The sequence below is a fragment of the Eptesicus fuscus genome, chromosome 15 (genome assembly GCF_027574615.1).
Source record: "Eptesicus fuscus isolate TK198812 chromosome 15, DD_ASM_mEF_20220401, whole genome shotgun sequence".
NCBI lineage: Eukaryota > Metazoa > Chordata > Mammalia > Chiroptera > Vespertilionidae > Eptesicus > Eptesicus fuscus.
The window spans coordinates 41158337-41181236 of NC_072487.1; the positions used below are offsets into that span (position 1 = coordinate 41158337).

The 22900-nt window shown below is 39.8% G+C and overlaps 1 protein-coding gene across 3 annotated transcripts in view; it reads left to right on the plus strand.

Annotated features, from left to right (window-relative positions):
• VPS13A (vacuolar protein sorting 13 homolog A) overlaps positions 1–22900 on the plus strand; it is a 220370-nt gene that overhangs the window by 13046 nt on the left and 184424 nt on the right. For all 3 annotated transcript variants that reach the window (XM_008142061.3, XM_008142063.3, XM_008142064.3), the window contains exons 2-3: positions 20440–20483; positions 21382–21424. In XM_008142061.3, the coding sequence (XP_008140283.2) occupies positions 20440–20483; positions 21382–21424 (87 nt within the window). The remainder of the gene's footprint in view (positions 1–20439; positions 20484–21381; positions 21425–22900) is intronic.

Consider the following 22900-nt stretch of genomic DNA (forward strand, 5'->3'; position numbering starts at 1 on the left):
TTGACCCCCAGGTTCTCTCCTGATGGCCCCTCTGTGACTGTGCCTGTCTTAGGTTGTTCCTTCCTTGAGGAATCTTACCCGTCTCTGGCTAACCAGCCATCCTCCGGGGCCAAGCAGGGTGATGTGAGGTTCAGTTCTGTCTCCTTGGTAGCCTATGCCCCCATGGCCTCCATGCCCAGCACCTGCCTTGGGATCCCCTCGCCTGCTGGCGGGGCCCCAGCACTGATCACATATCTTGGGGAACCCGGGTTTCTTCTCCAGGGAGGGCAGCAGTTCCATTTTTAATTTTTTTGAGGAAACTCGACACTGTTTTCCACAGTGGATGTACTAGTCTACATTCCCACCAGCAGTACACTAGGGTTCCTTTTTCTCCACATCCTCGCCAGCACTTGTTGCTTGTTGATTTATTGATGATAGCCATTCTGACGGGTGTGAGATGGTGGTACCTCTGTCATTTTAGTTTGCATCTCTCTGATGATTAATGATTTTGAACATTTTTTCATGTCTCTTGGCCATTTGTATGTCCTTTTTGGAGAAGTTGTCTATTTAGGTCCTCTGTCCATTTTTTTTATTGGATTACTAGAGGCCTGTTGCACGAAATTCGTGCACTGGGGGGGAGGGTGTCCCTCAGCGCAGCCTGTACCCCCTCCAATCTGGAACATCCTTCTCACAATCCAGGACTGCTGGCTCCCAACCGCTCACCTCCCTGCCAGCCTAATTGACACCTAACTGCTCTCCTGCTCACCCGATTGCCCCCAGATGCCCTCCCCTGCTGACCCGATTGCCCCCAACTTGCCTCCCCTGCTGGCCCGGTAACCCCAACTGCCCTACCCTGCCGGCCCAGTTGCCCCCAACTTCCCTTCCCTGTTAGCCCGGTCACCCCCAACTGCCCTCCCCTGCAGGCCTGGTAACCCCCAACTGCCCTCCCCTGCCGGCCCGATTGCTCCCAACTGCCCTCCCCTGCTGGCCTGGTAACCCCCAACTGCCCTGCCCTGCCAGTCCAGTTGCCCCCAACTTCCCTCCCCTGCCAGCCCGGTCACCCCCAACTACCCTCCCCTGCTGGCCTGGTCCCCCACAACTGCCCTCCACTGCAGGCCTGGTAACCCTCAACTGCCCTCCCCTGCTGGCCTGGTTGCCCCTAACTGCCCTCCCCTACAGGCTGGTCACCCCTAACTGCTCTCCCCTATGGGCCTGTTCACCCCCAACTGCCCTCCCTGCAGGGCTGGTTGCCCTTAACTGCCCTCCCCTGCAGGCTTGGTCTCCCCCAACTGCCCTCCCCTGCAGGCCTGGTTCCCCCCCACCTGCCTTCTCTTCAGGCCTGGTCCCCCCCAACTTCCCTCCCCTGCAGGCCTGGTTCCCCCCCACCTGCCTTCTCTGCAGGCCTGGTCCCCCCCAACTTCCCTCCTCTGCAGGCCTGGTTGTTCCCAACTGCCTCCCCTTCAAGCCTGGTCTCCCCCAACTGCCCTCCCCTGCAGGCCTGGTCGCCCCCAACTGCCCTCCCCTGCCTGCCATCTTGTGGTGGCCATCTTTGACCACATGGGTCGGCCATCTTGTGTGAGGGCACGAGGGTCAATTTGCATATTATCTCTTTATTATATAGGATTTGTCTCCCTTTTATTGAGTTGTATGAGTATTTTATATATTTCAGAAAATAATCCCTTATCAAAACGTATCATTGGCAAATATTTTCTCCTATACAATGGATTCCCTTTTAATTTTGATGCTGGTTTCTTTTGCTGTGCAGAAGCTTTTTATTTTGATACTAGAGGCCCGGTGCATGAAAATTCATGCACCGGAGGGGGGAGTTCCCTCAGCCCGGCCTGCCCCCTCTCATAGTCCAGGAGTCCTCAGAGGCGGGAGGCGACCCAGCGATCAGGGGAAGGTGATGCTTCATCACACCTCTGCTGCTGCCACTGCCAGCAGCGCAAGCCTCAGCCAGCCCTGGTTACCTGAGCCTCGGGCAGCCCTGGGTGGCTGGGCAGCCACCATCCAAGGCTTGCCTGCGCCTCGGGCCGGCCCTGGGCGGCTGGGGGGTGGCTGAGGGGACTGGGGGACTCCAGAGACAGGCACGCGGAGTGGCGGGCCCTGCCTTGCCGTGCGCCTGCCGCCCCAGCCGGGCTGAGGGGACTGGGCACTGCCATCTTGTGGCTGTGGTTGCCGCCATCTTTGAGGGTGTGGCAGTCAATTAGCACATTCCCTCCTTATTGGCTGTGGGTGCCGCCATCTTTGTGACAGTGTGAGGGTCAGTTAGCATATAACCTCTTTATTAGATAGGATAGTCCCATTTGTTTATTTTTTGTTTCTCTTGCCCTAGGTGTTGTATCAGTGAAAATTTTGCTATGTGAGATGTCTGATATTTTGCTATCTTTTCTTCAAGGATTTTTATGGTTTCATGATTTACAGTTACGTCTTTTATCTATTTTGAGTTTATTCTTGTGTATTGTGTAAGTTGGTAGTCTAGTTTCATTTTTTGCATGTACCTGTTCAATTTTATCAATACCATTAATTGAAGAGACTATCTTGACTCCAGTGTATGCCTTTGCCTCCTTTATCAACTATTAATTGAGCATAATGGTTTGGGTCAATTTCTGGGTTCTCTGTTCCATTGGTCTATATGCCTGTTCTTGTGCAAGTACCAGGCTGTTTTGAGTAGAGTGGCTTTGTAGTATAACTTGATATCTGGTATTGTGAATCCTCCAACTTTGTTCTTCTTTCTCCAGATTGCTGTGGCTATTCGGGGTCTTTTTTAGTTCTATATAATTTTTGGAGTATTTGTTTTAGATCTGTGAAATATGCCATTGGTATTTTAATAGAGTCCATTAAATCTATAGATTGCTTTGGGTAGTATGGACATTTAAGTGATGTTAATTCTACCAATCCATGAAGATCATATATTCTTCCTCTTGTTTATATCTTCCTCTATCTCTTTTTTTCAGTGTCCTGTAGTTTTCTGAGTACAGGTCTTTTACCTCCTTGGTTAGATTTATTCCTAAGTATCTTAATTTTTTTGTTGTAGTGGTAAATGGGATTTTAAATATTTTTTTAGTTTCTCTTTGTGGGAATTTATTATTGGTGTATAAAAATGCCATAGATATCTAGGTGTTAATTTTGTATCCTGCTACGTTGCCAAATTCATTTATTAAATCTAGTAGTTTGGTGGAGTCTTTGTTTTTTTGTGTTTTTTTTTAATGTACAATATCATGATATCATGTCATCAGCGAATAATGACAGTTTTACTGCCTCTTTCCAAGTTGGATGCCTTATTTAGGTTTTCGTCTTGTCTGATAGCTGTGGCTAAGATTTCCAGTATTATTTTGAATAAGTTGTGAAAGCGGACTTCCCTGTCTTGTTCCTGTTCTTAGGGGGAATGCTTTTAGTTTTTGCCCATTGCGAATAATGCTGGCTGTAGGTTTGTCATATATGGCCTTTATTATGTTGAGGTATGATTCTTCTATTCCCACTTTCCTGAGAGTTTTTATCAGAAATGGGTGTTGAATTTTATTGAATGCTTTTTCTGTGTCTATTTATATGATATGGTTTTTGTCTTTCAATTTATTTATGTGATGTATCACATTTATTTATTTACAAGTATTGTACCAGCCTTTTTTTTTAAAAATGTCTTCTCTGATCTATGTGTTATTTAAAACTAATGTTTATTTAATAATATTCACATATTTTAGGATTTTTCATCTTTTTTCTGTTACCAATTTCTAATTCAATTCTGTTGTGGTCTGAAAGCAAACTTTGTATGACTATTCATTTAAATTTGTTAAGGTATGTTTTATGGCCCAGAGTGTGGTCTATCTTGGTGAATACTCCATGTGAACTTGAGAAGAATATGTATTCTGCTGCTGTTTGGATGAAATACTCTGTAAGTTTCAATTAGATCCCTCCCTTTATTTTTAATTTAGTGTTTATATTTAGAGTGATTTCTAGTAGATACCTTATAGTTGGTGTTTAAAATCTTTTTAAAATTTTATTTATTGATTTTTAGAGAGAGAGGAAGGAGGAGAGAAACATTGAACTACTGACCCACTTATTTATGAATTCATTGGTTAATTCTTGTATGTGCCCTGACCAGGGATTGAACCCACAGACAATCTTGGATAATGGGGAATACGCTCTAACCAACAGAGCTACCTGGCCAGGGCTATAGTTGAGTTATGTTTTCTTATCCACTCTGTCAAATCTCTGTTTCTTAATTATTATGTTAAGATCATTATTTTCTCTAAAGTGATTATAGTTAGATTAATGGATTTATAGCTATCATATTTGTAGCTCTTCTATTTGTTGCATGTCTTTGCTTTTAAAATCTTCCTCTTTTTTTTCCTGCTTTCTCTGGTTTTAATTGAGCATTTTGTATGAGTTAATTTTTTTATTCTCTTAGCATATCAGTTATACTTATTTAAATTTTTTGAATGGTTGGCCTAGAATTGCATTATACATTTAATCTAATTCCACTTTTAATAACACTATACTGCTTCACAAATAATTGGAGGTACCTTATGATAGAGCAACCCAATCTATTCCTTCTGCCCATTATAATGTTGCTGTCATTTATTTCAGTTATTCATAAGTTATACTCAGTTCACTGATGCTGTTATTGTTTTGAACAATTTTTCATTAAATTATTCAGAATAAGGAAACAAAAGGCTTAACTTTATTTTTCTTTATTTCTTTTCTCATGTTCTTATGGATCAGAGTTTCTGACCTATGTCATTTTTTTTTTTAATCTGAAAACTATTAACACTTCTTGTAAGGGAGGTCTACTAGCAAAAATTCCATTAGTTTTTGTGCCTAGAAAGTATTTCTTTTTACCCTCTCCCCCTTTCAAAAAATGTGCTAAGATACAACATAAAATTTGTCATCTTAACCATTTTTAAGTCTACTAGTATAGTTCACTGGCATTGAGTATATTCACATTATTCTATAACCATCACCACCATCTATCTTTAGAACTCTTTATTTCACAACACTGAAATATTACACCCATCCTATGTAATAAAAGCCTAATAAGCAAATTGACCAAATGGCGGAACGACCGGTCACTATGATGTGCAGTGACTGCCAGGGGGCAGATGCTCAATGCAGGAGCTGCTGCAAGCCTGCAGGCCCCAGGCTAGCCAAGGCGGGTGCCAGTGTGGGACCCCCAATCACCCCACTAGTCACCCTGCAGAGGGAAGTGACCGGCAGTGGCGGTGCGGGGCAGGGCCAGCGAGTGGGCGGCTCCAGGCCTGCCAAGGCGGGTATCAGCGGGGACTCCCCGCCGATCACCCCACCGGTTGCCCCACAGATCGGCCCTGATTGCCGGCCAGGCCTAGGGACCCTTCCCATGCATGAATTTTGTGCATTGGGCCTCTAGTTAAGCAGTAACTTCATATTTTCCTTCACCCCTATTACTACCATGATATTTTCTGTCTCTCTGTGTTTGACTGGGATAGGTACTTCATATAAGTGTTACCATACAATATTTGTCCTTTTGTGTCTGGTTTATTTCACTTAACCTCTTCAAGGTTCATTTTTGTTGTTGCCTGAGTCAGAGTTTCAGTTATTTTTAAGGCTGAATAATATTCCATTGTATGTATATACCACATTTTGTTTCTCAGTCCATCTGTCAATGGATACATGGGTTGCTTCCATCTTTTGGCTATTGTGAATAATGCTGCTATAGACTTAAGTATACAAATACCTTTTTAAGTCCCTGTTTTGAAATATTTTGGGTATATACCTCCCAGTGGAATTGCTGGTAATTTTATTTTTATTTTTGAGAAACTGCATACTACTTTCCATAGAGGCTGCGCCATTTTACTATATTCTTACCAACAGTGCACAGGGTTCTAATTTCTTCACATGTTCGGAAATGTTTATTTTCTGTTTTGTTGATAAAAGCCATCCTAATGAGTGTGAGGTTCACATTTCCCTAATGATTAGTGATGTTGAACATCTTTTCCTGTGTTTATTGGCCATTTGTATCTCTTCTTTGGACAAATGTCTATTCAGGACCTTTGGCCATTCTTTAATTGCTTTTCGTTGTTGTTGAGTTATAGGAGTTCTTTATATATTCTGGATATATGATTTGTAAATATTTCTCCCATTCCATGTGTTACCTTTGTGCTGTTAATAATTTCCTATGATGCACAAAAGTTGAAATCCAAATCATCTATTTTTTTGGTATTATTTCTTGTGCTTTTGGTGTCATATCAAAGAAATCATTGCCAAATCCAGTGTCATGGAACTTTTTACCTATGCTTTCTTCTAAGAGTTTTATAATTTGAAGGCCTGACATTTAAATCTTTGATCCATTTTGAGTTAATTTTTGGATATGTTATGTGGCTTTGGTATTAAATTAATGCTGCCCTCATAGATTGAGTTGGGAAGTATTTCTTTCACTTCAGTTTTTTTGGAAGTTTGCAGAAGATTGGTGTGTTTTTTTTTACACTAGAGGTTTGGTGCACGAATTAATGCACTGGCAGGGTCCCTCAGGGTGGCCTGTGGGGATCGGGCCCCACTCATGCCTCCAAGCTTGCAGCCCCAGCTCGTGCCCCCAGCCTCAAAACTTTGCGGCCCTGCCTGGCCCCCCGCCGTGGCCTGGCACCACCCCCTCACCTGCTCTACCATCCCACCTGCAGGGTGATCAATGGGGCTGGGCCCTCCTCACGCCTGCCCGGCTCCCTCAGTGTCTGGGAGACAGACAGCAGCCCTGCCCCCCTCCTCCCCCTGCCACCGCCACTGGTTGCCATCTGCAGGGCAATCAGTCAGCAGGGCAACCGGGCTCCCACTTTCACCCACCTTGGCCTGGTGCCACCTGCTCACCATCTCACCCTGGTCCCACTCTGGTCAGGGCCAGCAGCGCCTCCACCGATGCCCACCATGTTCCGTGCCACCCCTTGGTGGTCAGCGCTCATCATAGCAAGCGGTTGAACTCCCGGTTGAACAATTTGCATATTAGGCTTTTATTATATAGGATGTTTGGTAGAATTCATAGTGAATCCATCTGTTCTTGGGCTTTTTGTTGTTGTTGTGAGGTTCTTGATTATTGGTAAAAATCTTCTTACTAATTATAGCTTTCTATCAATATTTTTAAGATTTATTAGTTTTAAAGTTGTGTTTCCAGGGTTGTATCCATTTCATATAGGTTATCCAACTTATTGACATAATAGTACCGTATTTTCTGGCGTATATGATGACTGGGCATATAGAAGATTTTCCTGTGTTAAAAAGTCGTCTTATACGCCGGAAAATACGGTACTTAACCTTTTGCACTCCGATGTCGAGTGTGACTTGACACGGTTAGCATTAGAATAAAGGAATCAAGAAAAAAGCAAGTGAGTGCAAAGGGTTAATACTGCTCTCTTATAATCTTTTTTTATATCTGTAGAATTGGTAGTAGTGTCCCATTTTTTTATCTTAGTTATTTGACTCTTCTTTCCTTTCTTCTTAGCCTATCTAAAGATTTGTCAATTTTGTTGCTTTATTTGAAGACCCACTTTTGATTTCATCAATTTTTCTATTGGTTTTCTTATTGCTATTTTGCTTATCTCTATTATATTCTTTATTATTTTGGTCTCTGGTAGCTTTGGGTTTAATACTTTTCTATTTCTTTAAGGTGCAGATTTAGGTTGTTGATTTGGGTTATGTATTCTTTTTTTAACATAGACATAGCTATAAATTTCTTTCCCAGGGCAGCTTTTGCTGTATCCTACAAATTTTGGTATGTTGTGTTTTCATTTTAATTTTTCTTGCTTTTACATTTTTCTTGTGATTTCTTCTTTGACTCATTGCTTGTTTAAAAGTGTGTTGCTTGGCCTTAGCTGATTTGGCTCAGTGTATAGAGCATCGGCTTGTGGACCTAAGGATCCTGGGTTCAATTCCAGTCAAGGGCATGTACCTCAATTGGAGGTTCCTCCTCGGCCTGGGCCCTGGTCGAGGCTCATGCAGAAGGCAACCAATTGATGTGTTTCTTTCACATCGATGTTTCTCTCTGTCTTTCCCTCTCTCTTCCATTCTCTCTAAAAATCAATGGAAAAATATCCTCAGATTAGGATTAACAACAACAACAAAAAAAGTGTGTTGCCCTGCTGGCATGATTTAGTGGTTGGGCATCAAGCTGTGAATCAGGAGGTCACATTTCAATTCCTGGTCAGGGCACATGCCCTGGTTGCAGGCTTGATCCCCAGTGTGGGGCATGCAGAAGGCAGCCAGTCAATGATTCTCTCTCATCATTGATGTTTCTATTTCTCTCTCCCTCTCCCTTCTTCTCTGAAATTACTAAAATCATGTTTTTAAAAAGGTGTTAAGTTTTTGGAATTTTTAGTTTTCCTTCTATTAATTTCTAGAATCATTCCATTGTTATCAGAAAAGATACCTTATATGATTTTAATCTTTTAATATTTATTCAGATTTGTCATCTAATATGTGACCTATCCTATAGAAAGTTCCATGTGCACTTGAGAAAATTGTGTATTCTGCTGTTGTCGAGTAGAATGTTTTATATATATACTGGTGGCCTGGTGTGCGAAATTCGTGCACATTAAAAGGGGGACCCAGAGTCAAGTCCCTGCCTACCCATATGTGCCTCAAAATCGCGTGAGACCCAGACCTGGCTGCCTACCCCCATTGGGCTAGATCCAGACCCGGCCAGTCCTACCCTTGTCAAGCCCCGTTGGGCAGGGGGCATAGCCTCAGGGCCCCTGGCCTGGTGCCAGGATGGGAGTGTGGCCTGAGGTCCCCCAGATGGGGTGGAGGGGGTGTGCCTTGAGGTCCCCTGTCAAGCCCTGCCGGGTGGGGGCCATGGCCTGAGGTCCCCAGTCAAGCCCCACTGGCAGGGGGGCGTAGTCTCAGGTCCCCCGTCAAGTCTCACTGAGCTGGGGGCGCGGTGGGGAGCATGGCCTGAGGACCCCTGTCAAGCCCTGCCAGGCAGGGGGGCACGGCCTCAGGTCCCCTGGCCCAGTGCTGGGGTGGGGGTGCAGCCTGAGGTCCCCTGGCCTGGTGCCGGGGCAGGGATTGAGGCCTGAGGTCCCTGTCAAGCCCTGCCAGGTGAGGGGCATGGCCTGAGGTCCCTTGTCAAGCCCTGCCGGGTGGGGGTCACGGCCTGAGGTCCCCTGTCAAACTCTGCCGGGTGGAGGGCGAGGCCTGAGGTCCCCTGTCAAGCCTTATTGGGTGGGGGGGCATGGCCTGAGGTACCCTGTCAAGCCCCATTGGGGCGGGGTAGGGCGTAGCCTCAGGTCCCTGCTGATTGCTGGGGACTCCTTAAGAGAACTTGGCCTCAGCTGTGGTGCAGCCATCTTTGTGACAGAGTGATGGTCAATTAGCATATTCCCTCTTTATTATATAGGATTAATTTCAATTAGTCTTATTTCCTTGTTAATATTCTGTCTGTTTTTTTCTATCCATTATTAAAGATGTACCAGTATATTGAACCCTCCTAGTATTATTGTAGAGCTATCTGTTTCTCTTTTAATTTCTGTCAATGTTTGCATCATACGTTTTTGAGCTCTGATATATATTTGTTTACAATTATTGTATCTTTTTAGTGAATTGACCCTTTTGTCATCATAGACTATCCTTCTTTGCCTGTCATAGTGGCTTTGACTTGCAGCCTATTTTGTTTAATATTAGTATAGCTATCTCTGCTACCCACAGGGGCACCTACATTTTGTATGAGTCTGTCTGGTGATTACACCACCCTGGACCCAGACACATGTGGTTTGGACTCCTACACTGCACAGCAAAAGACAATGGTAAACCACTGCTGCATTTTCTTAGTTTTTCCATTTTATCTTACCTTGAAAACCCTATGATGAGACAGTCCAAAATGAAATATGAGATAGTGCTGAAAGGTAGAGAGTTCCAGGTCAGAGAGTACTCAAATGATTACTTGGGAATAGCATTGTTGCTAATAACATAGCTAGACCAAAGCCAGAAGGACGTCTAGTGGCTCATGTGCACAAAGGCAAAAGGAAAGTACAGTGCTGTACAACGCATTCAATTAGAACATGGAATGTAACAAGTATGAACCAAGGTAAAATGAAAATTATAAAGGAAGAAATGGAACATCTAAACATTGCAGTGCTTGGAGTTAGTGAGCTAAAGTGGACTGGAATGCAACATTTCCAGTCAGACAACTACAAAGTGTTCTACTCTGGACAAGACAAACTCAGAAGAAATGGAGTGGCTTCACTACTGAGGCTTCACTAGAGGACAGGCATTTAGGGGCTACACTGTAAAGTCTGACCAAGTAATATTGATGAGACTTATAGGGAAACCTATTAACATAAACGCTCACTCAAGTCTGTGCTCCTAATTATATGCTGAAGATGAAATCAGAAGCTCATGCCAATATCCAAGAAGAATTTGATCACACTTCAAAAAAACAAACATGCTGATAATTATAGGTGATTGGAATGCAAAAGTAGGAAATGAGGGATCAGAAATGAAGCAGGAAATTGGCTTGTGGATTTCTGTGAACCCAGCAACTTGTTCATTACAAACACATGGCTCAAACAGCTGAACAGAAGACTATATATGGACATCACCAGATGGTTAATACAGAAATAAAAAAGACTGTGTAATTGGAAGCAGGAGATGGAGAAGCTGTATTCTCTCCACTAAAACAAGAACAGAAGCAGATTGAGGCACTGACCACCAACTGTTAATATCAAACATTAGAATAAAGCTGAAGAAGAGCGTGAAAATAATTATACTTTCAAAATATAATGTGAATAACATTCATGATGGATTTGAAGTCCACATAAAAAACAGACGGTTAAACTTGATTGACTGACTACCAGAAGAAGTGTGGACTAAAACTAGAAATATTATTATGGAAGACGAGAAAAAACAATACTGGAAGGAAAAATCAAGATGGTTGAAGGAAAAAACACTAAAAATTGTTAAAGACAGGCAAGAGGCAAAAGTAAAAAGGTGGCAAAACCCTGAATATAGTTTTTCAACCACTATCACGTAGAGGTAAAGGGAACTATTTCAATAGTCAATGTAAGAAGATAGAAGACAACAATAAAAAAGGAAAAACAAGTGACCAGATGATTAAAAAAAATAAAACAAAATTCAAATTTAGAATAGTAAGGCTGAACAGTTACCACGGAAGCACATATTCTGACCAGGAGAAATTAAAGGGAAGGTGGAAACAGTATATTGAAAAATATGTACAGAAAAGAGAAAAGTAGGACATAGTTTTGAAGAAGATTCTTATGAGAAAGAACCTGTAATTCTAGAAAGTGAAGTGAAAACTTCCCTGAAAGTATTGGGAAGAACTAAATTACCAGTTAGATGGAATACCAATAGAATTATTTCAAGCTACAGAGACGGAATCTGTCAAGGCCCTAACAAGAATATGTCAGTAAATATGGAAAATAAAATAATGGCCTACAGACTGGAAATGGTCAACATACATCCCAATTTTTAAGGAAGGAGATGCTTAGGAATACAGTAACTATAGGACCATTACCCTAATTTCCCCACACAAATAAAGTGATGCTCAAGGTGATGCAGCAAAGGCTTCCACCATATGTAGAACAAGTGCTGCCAGATGAAGGTTAGTCTGTGTTTTACAGACTATAGTAAAGCTTTTGTGTGGGTCATGAAAAGCTGTGGATTCTCTGAAAGAAATGGGTATGATTCAGCACTTGCTTGTTCTGATGCATAACCTCTTGTTGTGGGCAGGAAGCCACTGTCAGGACAGAATATGGAGAGGCAGAATGATTTCCTATATTAGCAGACAGGAGTACATTTTATCTCCCTACTTTATAAATCTTTGCAAGAAAATATATGAAAAACTGGCCTAGACTTAGAGTAAGAAGGAGTGAAAATTGGTGGAAGAAACATCAATAACTTAAAATATGCAGGTGAACATCTTACTGCCTGAAAGCAGCAATGGTTTGAAATGATTTATGAAATTGAAAGGAGAAAGTGCCAAAGCAGGACAGCATTTGAACTTCAAGACAAAAATCATGATTACAGAAGAAATACACAACTTTAACATAGACTGTGTAGATATTGAAATTGTTGAAGATTTCGCTTACTTTGGTTTAGTCATCAATTCAAGTGGAGATAGCACCCAAGAAATCAAGAGAAGGCCAAGATTCGGAAGGGCAGCAATGAAAGAATTAGGAAAGATCACAGATGTATCGTTAGAGACCAAGGTTAAGATCATCCTCACCCTCATATTCTAAATTACTATGTGTGGATGAGAAAGCTGGACAATGAAGGCTGATAGGGGAAAAAGATGACATTTGAAATACGGTGTTGGGGGAGAGCTCTATGGATACCCTGAACCACCAGAAAGATGAACAAGTAGGTCCTTGAGCAAATTAAGCCTGAAACATTGCTGGAGGCAAAAACGGCAAAACTGAAGCTGTTCTGTTTTGCTCATATCATGAGAAGGCAGGATTCTTTGGAAAAGACAATAATTCTGAAAGAAAAATAGAAGGCAGCAGGAGAAGAGGGAAAAACCACATATGAGATGGATTGACTTCATAAAAGAAGCCATAGGCATGAGTCTTCAGGAGCTGAGCAGGGCTACTGAGGATAGGACATAGTGGATATCACATATTCATGTGGTAACCAGGATTTGGAGCCGTCTCAGTGCCATATGGCATATGGCGGTGCACGTGCACACATGTACACATTCATACATCTCTGCCTTCTTTTGGTTATTGTTTGCATGGGAAATCTTTTTCCATTTGTTTACTTTCAACCAATGTGTGTCATTAAAGCTAAAGTGAATTTCTGTGGACAGCATATATTGGAATCCTATTTTTCTAAATAATTTCTGCCTATCTTTGTCTTTTGGTTGTGGGGTTTATTTACATTTAAAATAATTACTGATAGGGAAGGGCTTATTGCCATTTTGTTCATTGTTTTCTTTATGTCTTTTAACTTTTTGTGTCATTCCCCTCCCCCCAACTCCTTTGTGTTGTCAGTTTTTTTGTAGTGACATGTTTTGATTCCCTTATTTTTTTGTGTATATTCTATCAATGTTTTCTTTGTGGTTCCATATGGATAAAATATATTTTAAGCTTATAACAATATATTGTAACCTGATACTAACTTAACTTATCAGTAACTTTAGTTCTTTACAGCTCGCCTCCCCATCTTTGTTATTGATGTAACAAATGACACATTATATATCATGTACCTATTAGAGGCCTGGTGCACGAAAATTCGTGCACTCGGGGGGTTGCTTAGCCCAGCCTGTGCCCTCTCGCAGTCCGGGACCCCTAGGGGGATGTCCACCTGCCGGCTTAGGCCCGCTCCCCAGGGGATGGGGCCTAAGCTGGCAGTCAGACATCCCTCTGGCAGCCCAAGAGCCCTCGAGGGATGTCCACCTGCCAGGTTAGGCCCGCTCCTTGGGGGATTGTGCCTAAGTTGGCAGTCAGACATCCATCTGGCAGCCTGGGACTTTATGGGATGTTCACCTGCCAGCTTAGGCCCACGCCCAGGGGGATTGGGCCTAAGCTGGCAGTCAGACATCCTTAGCACTTCCAAGGGGGCAGGATAGGCTCCTGCCACCTCCGCTGTGCTTGGAGCCATCAGCTTGGCTTATGGCTGAGCGCAGCTCCCCCTGTGGGAGTGCATCGACCACCAGGGGGCAGCTCCTGCCTTGGGCATCTGCCCCCTGGTGATCACTGTGTGTCATAGCAACAAGTCATTCCTGGTCGTTCCGCCATTAGGGTCAATTTGCATATTACCCTTTTATTATATAGGATTGACATAGACTTATATTCTTTATTCCTTGTCTTTTAATTTCTGTAAGAGAACAAAAAGTGGAATTATAAAGTAAAATTATACTTTTTTTTTTAATACTTGTCGATGTATTTACCTTTACTGTAGAACTTTATATTTTTTCATATGGTTTTAAGTTGCTATTTAATACTTTTTCAACTTGGACTCCCTTTAAAATTTCTTGTAAAGTAGATAACTGGTAATTACTTCCTCAGAATTTTTTTTTTTAATTTTGAGAATTTAATTTTTTAATTTTTTTATTAAGGTATTATATGTGTACATATTTTACCATTGGCCCCCCCCCCCCACTCCCATACATGCCCTCACTCCCCAGCGTTTTGCGTCCATTGGTTATGCTTATATGCATGCATACAAGTCCTTCAGTTGATCTCTTATCTCCCCCACCTCTCACTAACCTTCCCGCTGTAATTTGACAGTCTGTTGATGCTTTACTGTCTCTATCTATTTGTTCAACGGTTTATAATGTTCTTTATTATCCATAAATGAGTGAGATCATGTGGTATTTTTCTTTCATTGACTGGCTTATTTCACTTAGCATAATGTTCTCCAATTCCATCCAGGTTGCTGCAAATGGTAAGAATTCCTTTTTTTATGGCAGCATAGTATTCCATTGTGTAGTGTACTATAGTTTTCTGATCCAGTCATCTGCTGACGGGCACTTAGGCTGTTTCCAAATCTTAGCTATTGTAAATTGTGCTTCTATGAACATAGGAGTGCATATATCCTTTCTGATTGGTGTTTCTAGTTTCTTAGGATATATTCCTAGGAGTGGGATTACTGGGTCAAATGGGAGTTCCATTTTCAGTTTTTTGAGGAAACTCCATACTGTTCTCCACAGTGGCTGCACCAGTCTGCATTCCCACCAGCAGTGCACGAGTGTTCCTTTTTCTCCACATCCTCGCCAACACTTGTCGTTTGTTGATTTGTTGATGATAGCCATTCTGACAGTTGTGAGATGGTATCTCATTGTCGTTTTGATTTGCATCTCTCGGATAATTAGTGACTTTGAGCATGTTTTTATGTGTCTCTTGGCCTTCCTTCTGTCTTCTTTGAAAAAGATTCTATTTAGGTCAGTTGCCCATTTTTTTATTGGATCATTTATCTTCCTTTTATTAAGTTGTATAAGGTGCCTGTAGATGTTGGAGATTAAACCTTTGTCAGTGATAACATTTGCAAATATGTTCTCCCATACAGTGGGCTTTCTTGTTGTTTTGTTGATGGTTTCTTTTGCTGTAAAAAAGCTTTTTATTTTGATGTAGTCCCATTTGTTTATTTTCTCTTTAGCTTCCATTGCCCTAGGGGCAGTATCAGTGAAGAAGTTCTTTCGGCATATGTCTGAGATTTTACTGCCTGTGGATTCCTCTAGTATTTTTATGGTTTCCCGTCTTATGTTTAAGTCCTGTATCCATTTTGAGTTTATTTTTGTGTATGGTGTAAGTTGGTGATCTAGTTTCATTTTTTTGCATGTATCTGTCCAATTTTCCCAACATCATTTATTGAAGAGACTGTCTTGACTCCATTGTATGTTCATGACTCCTTTGTCAAATATTAATTAAGCATAGTGGTTTGGGTTGATATCTGGATTCTCTATTCTGTTCCATTGATCTGTTTGTGCCAGTACCAGGCTGTTTTGAGAATAGTGGCTTTGTAATACAGCTTGAAATCTGGTATTGAGATCCCTCCTACTTTATTCTTCTTTCTCAGGATTGCTGTGGCTATTTGGGGTCTTTTTTTATTCCATATGAATTTTTGGAGAGTTCTTTCTAGGTCTGTGAAATATGCCGTTGGCATTTTAATGGGGAGTACATTGAATCTGTAGATTGCTTTGGGTAGTATGAACATTTTAATGATGTTGATTCTACTAATCCATGAACATGGTATGTTCTTCCATCTGTTTACATCTTCCTCTATCTCTTTTTTCAGTGTCCTGTAGTTTTCCGCGTATAGGTCTTTTACCTCCTTAGTTAAGTTTATTCCTAGGTATCTTAATTTTTTTGGTGCGATGGTAAATGGGATTGCTTTTTTAGTCTCTCTTTCTGTAATTTCACTATTGGTGTATAGAAAGGCCATAGATTTCTTGGCATTAATTTTGTATCCTGCTACATTGCTGAATTCATTTATTAAGTCTATTAGTTTTTTTGATGGAGTCGTTTGGGTTTTTTATATACAATATCATGTCATCTGCAAATAAGGACAGCTTTACTTCCTCTTGTCCAATATGGATGCCTTTTATTTCTTCTTCTTGTCTAATTGCAATGGCTAATACTTCCAGTACTATGTCAAACAGGAGTGGTGAGAGTGGGCATCCCTGTCTTGTTCCTGTTCTTAGGGGAAATGGTTTTAGTTTTTGCCCATTGAGTATGATGTTTGCTGTGGGTGTATCATATATAGCTTTTATTATGTTGAGGTATGATCCTTCTATTCCCGCCTTGTTGAGAGTTTTTATCAAGAAAGGGTGTTGGATTTTGTAAAATGCTTTTTCTGCATCAATTGATATGACTATGTGATTTTTATCTCTCAATTTGTTTATGTGATGTATCACATTTATTGATTTGCGGATATAGTACCATCCTTGCATTCCTGGGATAAATCCTACTTGGTCATAGTGTAATATCTTTCTGATGTACTGCTGGAGCTGTTTAGCTAGAATTTTGTTGAGGATTTTGGCATCTATGCTCATGAGGAATATTGGCCTGTAATTCTCTTTCATTGTGTTGTCTTTATCTGGTTTTGGTATTAGTGTGATGCTGGCTTCATAAAAGGAGCTTGGAAGTGTTCCTTCCTCTTGAATTTTTTGGAATAGTCTGAGGAGGATAGGTTTTAGTTCTTCCTTGAATGTTTGGTAAAACTTTCCTGTGAAGCCATATGGCCCCGGGCTTTTGTTTGCCAGAAGCTTTTTGATGACTGCTTCAAGTTCTTCCATAGTTACTGGCCTGTTGAGCTGTTTAGATTTTTCCTGATTGAGTTTTGGAAGGTTATATTTTTCTAGGAATATGTCCATTTCCTCCAGGTTGTCTAGTTTGTTGGAGTAGAGTTGTTCGTAGTATTTTTTTAACAATCCTTTGTATTTCGGCGAGGTCTGTTGTTATTTCACCTCTTTCATTTCTGATTTTGTTTATTTGGGTCCTCTCTCTTTGCTTCTTGGTGAGCCTGGCTAGAGGTTCATCAATCTTGTTTATCCTTTCAAAGAACCAGCTCTTGGTTTTGTTGATCTTTTGTATTGTTTCTTTGGTCTCTATGTCGTTTATCTCCGCTCTGATCTTTATTATTTCCTTCCTTCTGCTTACACTGGGCTTTTCTTGTTGCTCTCCCTCTAACTCTTTGAGTTGTAGGGTTAGGTAATTTATTACCATTGTTTCTTGTTTTTTTCCAGTAGGCTTGTAGAGCTATGAACTTCCCTCTGAAGACTGCTTTCGCTGTGTCCCATAGATTTTGGATTGTTGTGTTTTCATTGTCATTTGTTGCCATGATATTTTTTATTTCTTCCTTGATCTCTCTGGTGACCCAGTCATTGTTTAATAGCATGCTATATAGTCTCCATGTGTTTGATTTCTTTGGATTGTTTTTATTGTAGTTGATTTCCAGTTTTATGCCACTGTAATCTGAGAAGATGCTTGGTATGATTTCTGTCTTCTTGAATTTGAAGAGACTTTGCCTATGTCCCAACATATGTTCTCTCTTTGAAAATGACCCATGTGCACTTGAGAAGCATGTATATTCTGTGGCTTTTGGGTGAAATGTTCTGAAGATGTCAATTAATTCCATCTGGTCTAGTGAGTCATTTAGGATGATGTTTCTTTGCTGATTTTTTGTTTAGAGGATTTGTCAATGGTGATAGTGGGGTATTAAAGTCTCCTACTATGATTGTATTGCTGTTAATCTCTCCCTTGATATCCTCCAGGAGTTTTTTTTATGTATTTGGGTGCTCCTGTATTGGGTGCCTATATGTTTACCAGAGTTATTTCTTCCTGTTGGATTGCTCCCTTTAGTATTATGAAGTGGCCTTCCTTATCTCTTGTTATGTCCTTCACTTGGAGATCTAATTTGTCAGATATAAGTATTGCTACCCCAGCTTTTTTTTCATTTCCATTCGCCTGGAAAACCTTTTTTTCCATCCCACCTCAGTCTGTGTGCATCTTTTTTTCTGAGGTGGGTTTCTTGTAGACAGCAGATATATGGGTCTTGTTTTCTTATCCAATCTGTTACCCTATGTCTTTTGATTGGGGCATGTAATCCATTTACATTTAAAGTTATTATCGAGGGGAAGCTCACAGCTGTTCGGTGGTTGCCGCAGTTGTGGATTTTCAGGCTTCTGATAAGATCCACTTTATCTTTTAAGATTGCGCGGTTTCCGCGTCCGAGCCCGTAGCTCCTAGAGGGGACCCAGCCGCAGTGTGGGCTGCCAGGTCAGGGGAACCCCGTCCAGTAGTCCCCCACCTTCTCCTGGAGTCCAGCTCTCCCTCAACTCACTAACACTCCCCGTGTGACCCTCAGCTGCTCTTTCTTTCTGCTCCGGGACAAGACTCGGAACACATCTGTCTATTCTGCCGCCATTTTTCTCCTCTGCCTTGACGTATTTTTCCAGAGAACTTAATTTTATATTCATTTTTGAAGTAGATAGGATATTTTGCTGGATATAATGTTCTCAGTGGACATCAGCACTTTAAATATATCATCCCTGTGTTTTGACTTGCAAGGTTTCTGCAGAGGAATCTACTGATGATCTTATTGAGGAATCTGTATATATGTCAGTCACTTTTTTCTTGCTGCCTTTAATCTTTCTTTGCCTTTGATTATCATGTTCCTTGATTGAGATTCTTGGATTCAGATATTCATGTCTTTCCTTAAATTTTGGAGTTTTGGCCATTATTTCTTCAAATAAGTTCTCTTCCCCTTTCTTTATTTTTCTTCCTTTTGGACTTCCTTAATGCATTCTTTTGATAATTTTCCCTGAGTCCTTTAGACTCTGTTCACTTTTCTTTATTTAAAATTTTTGCTCTTCTGTATTTTCAAATAACTTGAAGTTTGCCAATTCATTCTTTTCACTTTGAGTCAGCTTTTGACTTCCTCTAGTGATTTTTTCAATTCAGTTATTCCTTGTTCCTCTACTGGGATGTGTGTCTCTGTGTGTGTGTGTTCTCTGCTTTCATTTGAGATTTTTGTTGTTGTTGTTGTTGATCTAACTTACATATTACATGGTATAAGTTTAAGGTTTGCAACATGTTGATTTGATACATTTATATACAGGGTGGGGCAAAAGTAGGTCTACAGTTGTGAGTGGGTGATTTTGTGTATTCACAACTGTAAACCTATTTTTGCCCCACCCTGTATTGAAGTATGTAGCTTTGGCTAACACCTTTACCCCGCCACATAATTATCGTGTGTGTGTGTGTGTGTGTGTGTGTGTTGTGTGTGTGTGTGTTTGTGTGTGTGTGTGGGGGGCGGGTAAGAACATTTAAAATGTAGTGTCTTAGCAATTTTGAAGTATATAATACAATATTGTTGACTATAATCACTATAATGTACATTAGATCTCCAGAACTTACTCATTTCCTAGTTGCAAGTTTGTACACTTTAACATCATTCCATTCCCCCACATTCCAGCCTCTAGTAACAACCATTCTACTCTCTGTTTCTGAGTCTACTTTTTTATATCCCACATACAATATTTGTCTTTCTGTGTCTGGCTTATCTTACTAAACATAATGCCCTCCAAAGTTCATCCATCCAGTTATTGAAAATGGCAGGATTTCCTTTTTTCTTGTGACTGAATATATCTGTGCCTGCGTGTATGTGTGTGTGTGTGTGTATGTATTACACCTTCATTCATCTGTTGATGTACACACTTAGGTTGATAACACATTTGGCTGTTGTGAATAATGTTGCAATAAACATGGGAGTGCAGGTATCTTTGTGATAGCATGTTCTTCTTTCTTTTGGATGTATACCCAGAAGTGGGATTTCTGGTTCATATTCAACATTTTTCTTAGTATTTGGCTTTCTTCAGTTTGATTATGATATGCCTAAGTGTAGATTTTTTGGAGATATATATATATATTTGCTTTGTGTTCTTTGAGCTTCCTGGATCTATGGTTTGGTGTCTTTATCATTTATTTATTTTGGATATTTCTCAGTCATTAGTACTTCATTTCCCCCCCCTTCTGGTATTCCTATTATGCATATGTTACAACTATTACAATTGTCCTACAATTCTTTGATATTCTGTTTCATTACTTTTTCTTTTATTTTTCTCTTTGCATTTCAGTTTGGGAAGTTTATGTTTCTGTATCTTGATGATGTTGGATTTAAAAATTTCTTTCCAGTTCATTGGGAGTGTATTTAAATACAATTCAGTTCATTTTTTGTGTTATTTTTTGTTTATCTTATTACCTTGCTAGTTTCTTAATTATTTGTATAATTCTGATTAAAGTGTAAAAATATGGAACTACAACTTCAGAGGTCATAACTTAAAACAAATGACATTTTGGTCAAGCATACAATCTTAGACTAGTTGAAGAATGAAGGTGAGCTAATACAATTATAGTTGAATTCTGTTTTATATACATTATTTGTAATTATTTTTCTTAATATGACATTTTAGGGATGAAGTATACCTAACATTTAAAATGAAAAATATTTGAATATTTCAACTTTATTTTTAATAATCTTTTTTAGGAGCTGTGGTCTTGAAGAACCTTGAAATTAAAGAAAATGCCCTGGTAGGTTTTGACTGTAAGAAATTTGTTAGTGCATTTATAGACTTTTTCCTGATTTACTTTTTCACTTTAAATCATTTCATTTTGAGAAAAATTTTTGAAAATAAGTTTTGTAAAATGTGAGTTTTGCAAAATGAATTCTTACTCTTCTTAAAAGCACAAACTGACAGTGTAATTTTCTCCATATAAAAATACTTCTAATGTTACTTTCTATATGATGTTATTTTTAGAAATATTTATTAAAGTATAATTGATATATAATGTTATTATTAGTTTTTATATGTTTTTATTTTCCCAGTCATCTTCAGTATTTTATATCATTTTAATAATTTTTTACTATAGAATTGAGTGGCATTAATTACAATTAATTACATTTACAGTGCTGTGCAACCATGACCAGTATCTGTTTCTAAAAGTTTTTCTTTATGCCAAAGGGAACTCTGTAACCATAAAAGATACAACTTCTTAGACTTCCCTGTAGACCCTGGTAACCACTAATGTATTTTCTACTAATTTGCCTATTTCAGGTACCGCATATAAATGGAATCATGCTATTTTGTCATTTTTTTGTCTGTCTTGTTTTACTCATTGTAATTCCTTCAAGGTTTATTCATGTTGTAGCATGTTTCAGAACATCTTTCCTTTTTATGGCTTAGTAATATTCTGTATGTATATGCAACATTTTTTTTCATCTGTTGATGGTCACTTGGATTGTTTCTGTCTTTGGCTCTTATGAACAATGCTGGTATAAAATTGACATATATATATATCTATAAATTTAAATAAGCATTGAAGGTAAAGGGAAGGTGTACGTTAACTTTAAACCCTTTAAATAATTCTAGGAAGAAAAAAGTAGTCATCTGTTGTGTACTAATATTTTACATCTGTGTATTTTTTGTAGAGTCAACTGGATGTACCATTTAAAATTAAAGTTGGTTATATAGGTAAGCTTTGTTTATTTGTATGTTTCCCTTGCTGGACATGCAACCAGAATAATATGCTTAGTATCCTTATAATGTGATATTTTTAACGTTTTTGAGCATTAATTGAAAATAATCATGTGTTTTTATCTAGATGGAGCTTAATTTTATGAAAAAAATACTGTGCGGTCTATATATACTTTGTCTAATATGTATGAAATTATATGCCTTATTAGGTGTTAAAAATGAGTTAATTGAGAGCCAGTGGGTTACTGGAAAGCATATAACCCCTCAGTTTTTTAGGTTTCTGACTAGTTATCTTTGCTGTATTCTTTTTGCCCATGGATATGTGGTGTAACGAGTAGGGTCTGGGTCAGCCAGATAGTGTGGCTAGGGACCTATCAGAAACTGAGTTTCTACTCCAGAAGTTTTTCTAGGTTGCCCTGAATATTGAGCTAGTTCTTGACCTGTATTATTTTTCTGGTGCTCATACTTTACATTTTTTCCCTTTTTAAAAATTGAATTTATTGGGTTGACACTAGTTAACAAAATTATAAATATTTCCGGTGCACAATTTTACAACATACCATCTGTACACTGTATTGTGTGTTCACCACCACAAGTCAAGTCAAACATTTTATGTGTATTGCTTGAGCAAAAACTAATTAGAATATGATGTTTTAAAATGCTTAATAAAAACGTGTGTTTGGTTTCTTAAATTATGTTGGTTTATTGTTTTAACTTTATTGTTTAAATTAGAGGCCCAGTGCACAAGATTCGTGCATTGGGGGAGGGGAGGAAGGTTCCTCAGCCTGGCCTGTGCCCTCTCGCAGTCAGGACCCCTTGGGGGATGTCTGCCTGCCACGGAGGTGGGAGAGGCTCCTGCCATCGCCTCTGTGCTGGCCAGCTGTGAGCCTGGGTTCTGGCTGAGCGGCGCTCCCCCTATGGGAGTGCACTTACCACCAGGGGGCAGCTCCTGTGTTGAGCACCTGCCCCCTGGTGGTTAGTGCACTTCACAGCGACCGGTTATTCTGCCGTTTAGTCGATTTGCATATTAGCCTTTTATTATATAGGATTACTGTGTGAATTTTATTGCTTTAAATTTTACACAAGATGGTAGTGTCATTATTTGAGATTTGAAAGTATATACATATCTTTGTTGTACAGATAAGTTTGTGTAGTAGGATTTATAGAATGTTATTGCAACATGTTGGTTTCAGTGGGGGAACAAGGTATTTTGAAAGCTCATCTAAATTACATGATTAATGTCTTCATAATTTTGTGCATTTATGGTTGGTGTTAGACATTTGCCTAAGAAAATTTTCATTATTTTAATGTTGCTGAGACTCAAAGGATCTCTCTTCTCCCTTAATTTAAAGACATTTTAGTATAAGAAGGGAAAACATGTCACCCATTATTATCCACCTAGCATGTTTATTTTTGCATATTTCTATATGATTTTTTACATGTATACCTTTTGTAATCATGGAATATGGATGA